This window comes from Pezoporus flaviventris, unplaced genomic scaffold (genome assembly GCF_033815535.1).
Source record: "Pezoporus flaviventris isolate CSIRO_AGI_PZ_B2104156 unplaced genomic scaffold, CSIRO_AGI_Pfla_v1 ptg000212l, whole genome shotgun sequence".
Classification (NCBI taxonomy): domain Eukaryota; kingdom Metazoa; phylum Chordata; class Aves; order Psittaciformes; family Psittacidae; genus Pezoporus; species Pezoporus flaviventris.
In genome coordinates, this window is record NW_026892760.1 from 520728 (window position 1) to 534079 (window position 13352).

Sequence of the window (13352 nt, forward strand, 5' to 3'; positions counted from 1 at the left end):
GGTACTTCAGTATTAGTCGATATACAAAGACTAAAGAATCTTGCAGCATGCTTACTTAAAAACCTACTTAATAGTAAGCAAATCTTTCCAGTGATCCTGTTCATTTGATATCAAAATTATACAATTCTGACATGTTACTCTGTGACATGAAGTTATATGGCACTGTATCCTTAGCAACACTGTAAAAAAAAAAACAGCTTAATGGGACTCTGACGACCTATTCCCAGCAGATATATTGACTAGACAACTAAATAAATTCAGAGCAGTATCACTGAGAGAGAAGTCTTGGCACTTGAAACCTGCGAACTCTATGTACAGGAAGCCTTCAGAATACACAAAATGTAGGATCACTCTGTCCAGAAACACAGTAGGTTTACTTAGTTTATAAATCAAAAAAGAAGTTTACAAATCTACTGAAACTAGAAACAAAGGATTTACATTCAGTTACCTTTCAAAAACTTAAGAAATTTTACTTAGATGACAGATTTACTGTCATATAATAGAGAATAGTTTCTCAATAGAGAAACTGCAATTTCATATTCCTTTTAACTTGGACACAGCTACAACAAATCAAAATAGTTCCTTCAAATCTCACAATGCCTGTAAAACAATGTAAATATGAAAAGCCCATCTGCCACAAACCGGAAACAAAGTGAAAAATGTGAGTACTCCATTTTAATTGACATATTTTACAGGTCCGTCTCTGTTTAGAGGGCAGTGTCTATGGACAGATGCTCCAAGAAGACAGCAAAATTCTTCTCGTTTCCCTATTTTTAGAGTTCCTTAAGCCATTTAAAGGGAAAAGGGGAAATACACAGATGGGAACGAAAAAAATAAATCCTTTAGAATATAAATTATTTTAAGAGAGATTTGCAAAAAATTCAACTTTGGTGCATTCCCTGTATTAAAAAGTTGGTCTTTATCAACTTGAATATAACACTTTTATCAATTCTGGATGGTCAAAGGAGTACAGCCTTTGACACATCATCTTCACATATGCTTTCTTGGGAACATCAAATCCACTGCAGGCAGATAAGGAAGCAAAGAAGACTGGAAGGCTATGTATGCCCCATTCTTTTCCAGAAGTTGAAAGCTGAAATAAGTTTAATTTTCTTATTTCATACCATTTGGAATACAAAATAACACAACAAACTGAAGTTGTTCAACAAAATGGAAAAAGGGGCTTAATTTACCCATAACCAAAAGCCAGTCTCCAGCAGCCTGAAAGATGGGTGTTACATCACCAGCAGAGAACATGCTGTGGTGTCACATCAACATGGAATAAAAAAAATCTGCAGCAATTCAGTACTTGGAAAAAATCTCAACAAACTTAGAATACATTACCAATTTCTGAGACGGTCTTAGACTCTTCACTTAGAGCATCTGGAATGTTATCTAATTTTTAGTATATTTTAAACTTGTTTTCTAGGTTTTTTCCTTAGGGTGCTTGTTTTGTCACAGACCAGTACCAATAAATACAAAGTCCATTTCAGATTTTGGGTAGAAGTTTTTACATTCCTTTATGAACAAGATCTCATAATATTTGCTGTTTTAGCATTTTCAAGCCTTCAGCAATTTTCAAGCAAACATCCATAAGTCCATATTCTCTGTGCATTCAACTGCATTTTACTGATGACAAAATGCTGAAATATGGTAACAGCGCAGAGTTCAATTAAAAAAATTCCACAAACTCAATTCTCCCTTAACCCACATAACTTTTTGAAAGCAACACAAAATATTGCTTCAAAGCCAATGCAATTTTTACTCCTTTCAGAATAATTGTATGTTTTTCTCATTTTTCTGGCCTTATCAATATTTTTAAATAGACACTTGCAATAGATTTACTTGCAATTTACTTTGGAGGAAGTAAAAAGATATTTGAATACACATAAGGCAGTTATCTTGCTTCTCCCCATTATTCACTAATCTATTCTAAAGGAACCTAACTGATTCTGTCCTTTCCTAGATTTCTAAGAAAACTAATGTTGCGTTTTTAACAAACAGAAACCATATACCCTCTTAGATATTTTGTTACTTACTATAAAACAAGTTTGCTCATTTAGCATGCATCTAGTTGAACTCTCTTCACTGCAAACGACTGAGCTAGAAGAAGCATGTAGTAACTATATACCAAAATAAATTACATTACAGCACAAGCTACTTACTCACTTTGTAAAGAAAACTGATTCTTACCCCGTTTTCTTTTTTCAGAGGCAAAAAGTAGTAGTAATGGCAGAAATCAAGTATAAGCGTATATGAACTAAGGATCTGAGTGTAGAAACACAGCTGTAAAAACAGCCAATGATTGTCTTCACCAACACAATTATTAATCCTGCAGAGAAATAAAATGTATAAAGACAGAAATATAAAGACTTTAACACTGCAGTTATGATATTGTAAAAGAAGTTATGGTTCTTTATGGCACAAACATAAGAACTACTGACTAATCACTCCATTCTTAATAAAGATTTTACAGATGGCAGTTACTATAAGGAGTGGTTTCCTTACACTGCCACTTAAAGAGTAAATTGTATTACTGAGACCACTGCTTAGAACAGAAGACATATTTCTCTGTATCTTCATATAGCAAACATACTCCCACAATTTTAAGTAATAAGTAACAAAATTGGGTTTTAAAAGTCTGCAAAATTTCACAGTAATATGCATTATCTCCAGCTACTCAACGCATTTGACTGGTTGTGAACTATACGGAGTCCAAAAACTGGAAATGTAGATGAATGGTTTGAAATAAATGTCATTACAAGATACCTCAATGACAAATAAGCGTGACTTGGGTAGGAGCCTAAGACACAGAAGACAGAACAGACATCTTTATTCAGAAACTCCTTCTGCAAACTCCAACACAAATGAAGAAAGAAATCACCAGGATTCTAGAAATAATGATACTCAAAACCTTTGAATTCTAGGTCTAGTCTGCTTCACAGAAGTTACATTGATGCAAAAACCGCAGTCAGGGTGCAATTTCATACAAACATTCTTGGCACAGTACCAATTTAAGGCATAATAACAAAAGCACTATATTGGCACAATTTTCTGAAGTAGCAATTGACAAAAAGGGGAGTTTGAAAAATTACTAAATCAACATAGAAGGATCCTAATGTCAGTTGTGTCCTCTGCGTTTTTCATTGCTGTCTTGCTGCAAACAATACCTTAGAACTACTGACAGAAATGTTTAATTTTAAGCTACAACCAGTTTAAACAGAGAATTTTATCCGTATTAGTTCATTTTGACTGAAACTAGTTAGAAAACATTAAAATAAGCAATTTCACTACAAAATCAGAGCAGCTATGACGAGTATGGTACGAATCACTAACATTTTCTACTCATCACTGCCATTAAAATCAAAACCTCTCTGAAACCATCAGCTTTTTTTAGTAATACAAAGAACATCCTCTCTTATATTAAAATTGTAATCTTTTATTTCAATTCAAGAAACACATTGTTTAATGTCCTACAAAAAGATATTTCTTTTCCAGCATCAGAAACTGAATTGCAACCGCTGAAATACATCTGCAGTGTAGAAATTAATTATGCTGAGATCACTATTAGCAGTGCAAAATCCAGTTACTTAAACAAAGTATGTTAATTTTCCAAAACTATATGTCATTTAACAATTTGACAATGATAAAATGTTACATGTAGTAGTCCCTACTTTCAGTTTTACTTGCAGATATATGAAAATCCCAAAGCTGTTCTTCCCTGCTCTAAATGCCTAAACAAGTAAGCACTGCCAGGAAAGAAATATGGCAAATGAGCAATAGTCAAGACCATGAACTTTGAAATGATTCACTAAAACAACAGTAGAGCTTTAGAACAAACAGCCTGGTCTTACCATGGACAGTGGTGATCCATTCTCCTCACACAATGTCCACAACGACTGCAATGGTGTGAACGCTTTGGTCTCATCATATTGCATTTGTTACATAATTCCCAATATTCTCGTTCTAGGCGAAAATGTAAAGACATAACTCAGTAAAGTACACTCATGATAAATCTGTAAACTAGTGATTCAAAAAGAAAAATAAAATCTTACTATGATCTGAGAAGGGTATGCAGCATATGAAAACTTTTCTCCCACTGTCACCTTAATTAAACTGGAAAATATTATTGCCAATCTGTGTCAGTCTTCCCCAAAATCTTCTCTCCTCCTATATATTTCTAGGGAGTAATTATTACAGCACAAAAGCTGTCACTCAAACAAGGAAGACTGTAATTCAATTATTTTCTTACATGCTCATTGTAAAAACTGTATCTGCTAGGCAAAACCATCATAAAATCTCCCTGCTGTTCCAAAACCTCCTGAGGAAATACTGCTACTCAAATTTGTCAAAGCCAGCTAATCAAAATAAAATGTAGAATGAACACTTCAGGAGCATCTTCCACCTCAAAACATTTTCAGACATACACCACACAACATGCAATTTTACACATAAGGGAAACACAGAAGAGAGGATAGACTTGTATTTAAAATTATACTCTATGTTTGGATGCCCAGTGTGAGATTCTGATCTCCAGAGATACTAAATAGCTGAAACTACCAGGAGCTACTATTACTCAGCTTATTATTTATCTCAAAATGCACCACCTAAATTAGAGGAAGCCTTTGAAAAATGACAATTCAAATGATATACTAGGAAGTTTATTTTCGCAGGGGAAACAAACGACACCAACACTGTAACACTTGCATTCACAAAAGCATGTATTTTTTGTCTTTAAGGAAAATAGGTGCATGACTGAGAATCTTAAAATACTTGGACTGGTTGTTTCTACCTAGATAGAACTTTCTTGATGCAGAGAAATTTCTTGAATCCTGGGGGAGGTCAGAAAGGAATAAGCATACTTTTTGCAGTAGGGCATTCTGAAATTTTAAATGAAAAAGCACTGTCCCAATATAAATTAAATAAAGTTAAATTTAGCACTTCTGAGCTACCTGCAGGCAGCTCTAATCTTATCTTTCTTGCAACAAAATAACATTTGGACACTGGAAGTAAAGAAGCCAAACATCTGAGATCATTAAAGGAGTAATAATACCAGATGGAAACTGATTTACAATCTGTTCCCATAAAACCAGTGTCACAAATATGTCACTCCCTAATAGGATAGCTACCAGCAAAGTTCAAAAACACCAACTAATTTTTAATACAATTTATACCATGTAAAAATGTATCTTCCTGTCAACCTAGCGAATACCAGGGAACTGAAGTGCTACTTGAGAAAGTATAAAATCCTTGATATGGCATACATCAAATCCGCAAATCCAATGTCACAGTCAAGCCTAAGCATTCCATCTTCACAAGTATCTATAAAGCATCACTGCCATATGAAATGAATGGAGCACAAAAAGGCTGGAGGGCTGTTTATCGGGATCCCTTAAAAGGGGAAGAAACATTTGTACAAAAGGAATTTGTACTGGTCCTGGTATCTTGCAGGTAAATGAACATTCAGTTATAAATATAATCGTCTGTAACTGTACTAAGTATCTTCAGTCTCCAGCTTCAGCTGCAGAACCCATTTTGTTCTTCCTACGGCAAGAACTCTGACTGGAGAACCCAAGTCTGAGCCACCTTTCCTTTTACTGGATCAAAGGATCATTTACCAAAAGGAGAAAGAACATTGACATGAGATTTTTTGCAATCAGTATTTTACATCTGAATCCCAGAAAGATACACCCCTTCCTACTATCTGCTGCCTAGTTTGGGCACCTTGTAACATCAGTGCTGAGGGTAAACTGATCATGTTCCCAAACGCATTATCCTAGATTCTACTAGCATTAGGAAGAGAGAGTGAAATACAATGTGGCAGATGCCAGGAACAACAAAAAAAGACTGAAATATTCACCCCTCACTCCATTTCATACATTTTAACAAACCTATTTATTAGACATATTATTTAATAGACCTACTCCATTCAAAACTGCTACATAAAAGCTCTCTGCATTAGACAAGCACCTTTACACCATTCAACAGTTCCTAAAAATATGGTTTTCTCTGTGAAGAATTATTAAGGTTTCAAATTTCCTTCTATTTCTGGAGCCTCAGATACCATTAAGGAATTATGAAATAAATTCACAAGGACAGAAGGGAAATCTAACATGTTAAGTTGCTACCCCATAGGAACGCAATGTAATTAGCATCACATTTGTTTAGTTAACAGCCCACACAAACGTAAGTCACTGGAAAAGATTGTGTAGAAAATACATGGATAAAATCCTGTACCTTCTACTACCACCCTGGATATCTTATAAATCTATTAGGAAAAAAGCCATGGAATTATAATGACTAATCGCCTCTAAACATTTTTTATTAAATGATACCAAGTTAGAAGTATATGCAATATGTTTGAAAGCCTAGAATGCAAAAAAGACCTTCATGTGGAAAAATTTCCTAGCAGAAGTTCCTAAATAACTAAACTTCTTATGGAATACAAGCGAAAAGTCCTAGAAAAGTCTACAAAAGGGAAAGTCCTAGGAATTTACAAGTTAAAAACAGCGCCATACCAATTTTAATATCATTAACAACATAGGCTCCACCAGAAACTGCTCATAGTTTTCATCAAATCTCACAAAATCAAATTGATTCCTATTATTTTGAGGACATTAAAATAACTTTTATTCAATTATACAGAAACAACTTAATGTACCTGTAATCGGTATCTTTGGGTTTTCAGGCAGCTTTCCTGGGTCAGCGACTGAGGCTCTTAGTAATGAAGCTATACAAAACAATGAGCAGAAATAATAACCTAAAAAAATAAGTAAGATCTTGTTAGTCTTCTTCAGGTGTACAAAATACCCACTGTACACTGAATCAAGAATATAGATGCTCCAGCACTGAGTTAGAAATTACTCATCCTTCTCATTCAATTCCAGGCATATATTTGGTACTATGCAGTCTAAAATATTAAGTAATCCCCAGTCTTAAAAAGGGAAAGGAAAATGTAGCAGTGAACACTGTTCTGACAGCACCGACAGAATGACATTATGACCTTACTACTATATTTAAGAAGTTCCTTCACTATTGTATTAGCAGAAAAAGCCTACACATGGAAAGGACATTCCCAATAGTCAATCTTCACTTTAAAGTTGGTTCCAGTTATAATCCAAGCCTTCCTCCAGAAAAACTCATTACCATAGCTCATATTAGCTGACGTACCCAGGTCATTTGTCATTTTTAACCAAAACTACCAAAACTCTGTTTGCCAGTACTACCACCCCAAATTCTGACAAGCACTAATAGTTGTTTGCCTGAAATTAGGTCAAGTTTCAGCTACAGGATCTGAAAACCATATTAACACTTTTCCCCAGTTTACACACAAACATGTTTTACCAGAACACCTTTGAAATGAAAGAAAGTCTCAGCTCCTCAGAACACAAAATTGTAGGATGCACCTCAGTACTTTTATGCTTTGCCTCTTGTCTTTTCTTTTTCTCATCTTTCTTCTACATGTTAACTATTACCCAAATATACTATTTTTACTGGTATAAAAAAAGGGCTAAGTTAAATTGACTTACACAAAATTGCAAGAACTGAAATATGTCCCTCTTCATAGTGTGGAAAAAGGATGACTTTTGGAATAAAGATTGTGTTGTACAGCCAGACAAAGATAATGAGACCCATGCAGCACCAACCCTGAGGGTCAACCACAAAGTGAATTCGTCGTCCCATTGAATGCAAACAGGTAATAATCTGTCACAACCCAGGAATCAAAAATTATCCTAGAGAGATAAATTAAAAAAAATCATTTTAAAAAAGAGTAAATTAGCTAGTATCATGCAACCTATAGGGTCCTACATACATTCAAATAGGAAAAAAAAACCAAAAACCAAAACAACAACCAAACCTGTCAGCTACTGATTTAAGGAATTAAATGAAAACTTGCAGACATTTCACATGCACTGTTCAAGTATCAGGAAGAGAAATCATTTATTATTTCATTAGTTATATCTCACTAAAACAAAACATTTATCAAGATGCAAGTAAAATATGTACCTGGAAAAACTATTAAGTAATAGGTAAAGTAAGCAACTGACAGCCAGCTAGCAGCAGCCAAGGATATAAATATTAGAGAAATATTCCATCAAAATAAAAAGGTTGCAAAGCAAAAAAAAAACCACAGGGAATGACTTATACAAGGATTCATCCCACCTACCTATTACAGTCTACCAACTATATTCCAAGATTATTTTTAAAAGCTTGCATGCTAAAATACTCGCAAGCTTCCCTAGGAATCTATTATGTTCCCCTGCTTAAAAAAACCTCCTTCGTGGCATTTATAGCAGACCAGTAGGGAAAGAAACCACTCTACCCTAATATCTTTCATGTAGATCAGTAAGAGGTCTTGTAAAATAGTTTTCTCATTATTAATTAAACTTAAAACATCGAGATTTCCATTCTGATATTTTAGTGTGCTGGTTTTTTTTATGTTTTAGACTGAAGAAACTCCAAGTCCTACAGTATGAACACTGGAGCTTCATAAACTGATCTTCATAAAAATGCCACACTAAATTGGAAGCACTATTCAGTAGAATCTTCAAGGGAAGGATTACTACTGTTGCGTTTTTTGTCAGGCTGCTTTCATATATGTGTCTTATTATTGTAACACACAAACACCAAGCTATTCTCCTAACCCATTAGTTTCCATTATTTCTGGGCTTCAGGATGTATCCATTTAAGCTTCCTCCTCTTGCACTGAAATTTCATCTTATGTGTCTGTTTCCAGGGTTTTCTTACTTATTTCATGTTTCCTCACTTGCATTTTCAATTTCTCTGCTTAATATTATTGACACGTTTCATTAATGTATTGCTTTCTTCTTTTCCTAGATGAATCAAGGACAAGTGGGAAAGGTTTGTCTCACAGAGGCAAAAGGATGCTGGGGCACGAATTAGCAGGGTTCATTTGGAGAGCTTTAAACTAGATTCGAAGGGGGATGGGGTTGTAGCTGGGCTTGCCCCAGTGGGGCAGCACTCCAGAATTAATGAAGACTGGGAGGCCTCCTATAATCCTAGGGTGAAATCGGTGTGCTCAGCTCGCTCCCTGGAATGTCTGTACACCAATGCACGCAGCATGGGAAATAAGCAGGAGGAGTTGGAAACCTGTGTTAAGTCAGGAGACTATGATCTAGTGGCAATTACAGAGATGTGGTGGGACAGCTCACATGACTGGAATATAGTCATGGAGGGCTATGTCCTTTTCAGGAAAGACAGGCCAGCCAGGAGGGGTGGTGGGGTTGCTCTTTATGTGCGGGAGGAACTACAGTGCACCGAGTTCTGTCCAGGGACAGATGATGAGCGAGTTGAGAGTCTGTGGGTGAGAATTAAGGGGAAGGCTGGCAGGGAGGATACTGTTGTAGGTGTCTGTTACAGACCACGGGATCAGGGTGAGGAAGTTGACCAGGCCTTCTACAGGCAGCTGAGAGCGGCCTCACAGTCACAGGCCGTGGTCATCGTGGGGGATTTTAACTTCCCTGATGTTTGCTGGAAGGACCACTCGGCAACCCAGCCACAGTCCAGGAGGTTCCTCCAGTGCATGGATGATAACTTCCTCCTGCAAAAGGTGGATGAGCCAACCAGGAGAGGAGCGCTGCTGGACCTCATCCTCACTAACAAGGAGGGTCTGGTTGAAGCAGTAAGGGTTGAGGGCTGCCTTGGTTGCAGCGACCACGAGATGGTGGAATTCAGGATCTTGTGTGGTAAGACTAGTAGAATACCAAGTAGAATTGCAACCCTGGACTTTAGCAGGGCAAACTTTGGCCTTTTCAAGCAATTGCTGGGGGAAATCCCATGGGCAAGGCTGTTTGAAGGTAAAGGGGCCCAAGATAGTTGGTTGGCATTCAAGGATTGCTTTTTCCGAGCTCAAGATCAGAGCATCCCGACACGTAGGAAGTCAAGGAAGAGGGCCAGGAGACCTGCGTGGCTAAATACGGAATTGCTGGGTATGCTCAAGTGGAAGAGGAGAGTTTACAGGTCATGGCTGGCCACTTGGGAGGAATATAAGGCTGCTGCTAGAGAATGTAGGAAGGCAGCTAGGAGGACTAAGGCCTCCTTAGAATTAAACCTGGCGAGAAGGGTCAAGGACAGCAAAAAGAGCTTTTTCAAATACATGGCAGACAAAACTAACATCAGAGGCAATGTAGGCCCACTGATGAACGGGATGGGTGCCCTGGTGACAGAAGATACAGAGATGGCAGAGTTACTGAATGCCTTCTTTGTCTCTGTCTACTCTGCTGCAGGCAGTCCTGAAGAGCCCTGTACCCCTGAGACCTTAGATGAAATCAGGTCAACGGAGTGGTTTGCCTTAGTCGATGAGGAATGGGTTAGAGATCAGTTGAGCAATCTGGACATCCATAAATCCATGGGTCCAGATGGGATGCACCCACGGGTGCTGAGGGAACTGGCGGAAGTCATTGCTAGACCACTCTCCATCATCTTTACCAAGTCTTGGGAAACGGGAGAGGTGCCTGAGGACTGGAGGAAAGCAAATGTCACTCCAGTCTTCAAAAAGGGCAAGGAGGAGGACCCGGGTAACTATAGACCGGTCAGCCTCACCTCCATCCCTGGGAAAGTGATGGAACACCTTATCCTTGGTGCCATCTTAAGGCATATCAAGGATAAGAGGGTTATGAGGGGCAGTCAACATGGCTTCACCAGGGGGAAATCATGTTTGACCAATTTCTTAGCCTTTTATGAGGAAATAACACGGTGGATGGATGATGGCAGAGCGGTGGATGTGGTCTACCTTGACTTCAGCAAAGCATTTGACACAGTCTCCCACAGGATCCTCACAGATAAATTGAGGAAGTGTGGACTGGATGATCAGGTAGTGAGGTGGACTGTGAACTGGCTGAAGGAGAGAAGCCAGAGAGTTGTAGTCTATGGGGCGGAGTCTAGTTGGAGGCCTGTAACTAGTGGAGTGCCTCAAGGGTCAGTACTGGGACCGGTATTATTTAATATATTCATCAATGATTTAGATGTGGGAATTGAGTGTACTATCAGCAAGTTTGCTGATGACACTAAGCTGGGAGGAGTGGCTGACACGCCAGAAGGCTGTGCTGCCATCCAGCGAGACCTGGACAGGCTGGAGAGTTGGGCAGGGAGTAACTTGATGAAATAGAACAAGGGAAAGTGTAGAGTCCTGCATCTGGGCAGGAACAACCCCAGGTTCCAGGATAGGGTGGGAAACGACCTGTTAGAGAGCAGTGTAGGGGAGAGGGACCTGGGGGTCCTAGTGGACGACAGGATGACCATGAGCCAACACTGTGCCCTTGTGGCCAAGAAGGCCAATGGCATCCTGGGGTGTATTAGAAGGGGGGTGGTTAGTAGGTCGAGAGAGGTCCTCCTTCCCCTCTACTCTGCCCTGGTGAGACCGAATCTGGAATACTGTGTCCAGTTCTGGGCCCCTCAGTTCAAGAAGGACAGGGAGCTGCTGGAGAGAGTCCAGCGCAGGGCAACGAAGATGATTAAGGGAGTGGAGCATCTCCCTTATGAGGAAAGACTGAGGGAGCTGGGTCTCTATAGTTTGGAGGAGACTGAGGGGTGACCTTATAAGTGTCTATAAATATATAAAGGGGGAGTGTCACAAGGATGGAGCCAGGCTCTACTCAGTGGCAAACAATGATAGGACAAGGGGTAATGGGTACAAACTGGAACACAAGAGGTTCCACTTAAACTTGAGAAGAAACTTCTCAGTGAGGGTGACGGAACACTGGAACAGGCTGCCCAGGGAGGTTGTGGAGTCTCCTTCACTGGAGACATTCAAAACCCGCCTGGACACATTCCTGTGTAACATTATCTAGGTGTTCCTGCTCCGGCAGGGGGATTGGACTAGATGACCTTTCGAGGTCCCTTCCAATCTCTATCATACTGTGATACTGTAATCAAAATCAAACCCAAATAAGCTGACATTTTTCCACACTTCTCCTATGCACCATTTATCATAACCCTTTGCTTGTTATCTTCCAGTGCAACAGTGTTTCCATTCAAGTACAGCAGAGTATTAAGTGCTTATTTTTATCCTAAAAATTCATCATATGTGCTAACACTTTTTTTATAAATCCATGTTGAATACTGAATACAGCTACTATGCCCTTAAAACTGTTTGTAAGTTCATGATAATCATAAAAACTGATCAGGCTTACATCTACTGCTCTTTTTTAATTTTACTATATGTAGCATGCAAGTACCACAGTCTGTTGTATACACAGTATTAACACACTACAAAATTATGTACAGTCTCTAGACATATAATTGATTTAGCATTATACTGCTGAATCCACCAACTATTAGTGTGTGTCTGTTATAAGTTAACTTTGGCAACCAGCAGGTTTAGAACTAAAAAAAACATTTCATATCCTTCTAAGCATGCACTAATGGAGGATCTGTTAAGCAGAGAAGCTGTGTGAGGAGTTGAGCAGAATGTGTAACATCAGGGATGCAGAAAAGGAGAGAGACCAGATTCTCTCCAAGACACTGCAGCTACAAGAGCCCCTACTGTACAGAGGAGGTGCAGGCAGAACCTTATCTTGTCAAGCTGGGCATGGAGATGCCAAGTCAGGTGAAGCCTGTGAGCTTGCAAGCTCTAGCACTAGGAAGACCATTCCTGCTCCCATTGCAGCTCTGATCTACAGAGCAGGTTCTGAGCCTTGGCAGCGGGCAGAGAGCTCTGTCCAATGAAGCCTCTGAGCTGGCATCTTATGGCAGTGCGGCAGGATGGGTCAAGGAACAGTGGTCGGAAACTCTGCTGCTGGGACAGAGGCACCTCTGCCACCTCCACCAGCAAGGTTTGCTGCTTGCCTGGGGCTTGGCTCCTGGACACCATGGATAGGCTGTTACTGAGGTTAGTAGTAGGCTGGCCTTCAAACTATTATACTCAGATGCTCTTCCATGTGGGTACCACAGATACAGCCAAGGGAGTCCAAGAGCGTATCAAGCACAACTACAGTGCTCAGAGGGTGTTGGTCAGTGCCTGGTAGCCAGGTGGTGTATATTTTGTCCTGCTTGTGAAGGGGAAGGACTGGAGGAGCCTATGAATCCCGCCAGCAAAAACAAGTCATTATGCAGCTGACATCAACAACAGGGACTCAGCCTTTACGATGATGGGACCTTCACTAAGTTCAAAGAACTGCCAGGTGATGAGGTCCACTGACCATGCGGGGCAAAAGCATCTTTGCCAAAAGGCTAGTCAACTTGCTAAGGGAAGGCTTAGACTAGAAATGATGGAAAGAGAGGTGTGACATACAGTTCAGTGAGGAAGTGGAGGTCCGGGTTTGCAAGCAAAGGATGCAGGGTGATGTGGACAATAGAGATCTTATAATCAACAAAATAGAGGTGAAGTGGAG

General features: G+C 39.3%; 1 protein-coding gene across 4 annotated transcripts in view; it reads right to left on the reverse strand.

Moving 5' to 3' along the window:
• Positions 1-13352, reverse strand: part of ZDHHC21 (zinc finger DHHC-type palmitoyltransferase 21) — a 38594-nt gene that overhangs the window by 21242 nt on the left and 4000 nt on the right. For 3 of the 4 annotated variants that reach the window (XM_061441209.1, XM_061441206.1, XM_061441208.1), the window contains exons 3-6: positions 7530-7733; positions 6662-6760; positions 3855-3966; positions 2170-2332 (exon numbers count right to left, since the gene is read on the reverse strand). In XM_061441209.1, the coding sequence (XP_061297193.1) occupies positions 2170-2332; positions 3855-3966; positions 6662-6760; positions 7530-7683 (528 nt within the window). In that variant the 5' untranslated portion in view covers positions 7684-7733. The remainder of the gene's footprint in view (positions 1-2169; positions 2333-3854; positions 3967-6661; positions 6761-7529; positions 7734-13352) is intronic. The other variant, XM_061441210.1, reaches the window with a different exon arrangement.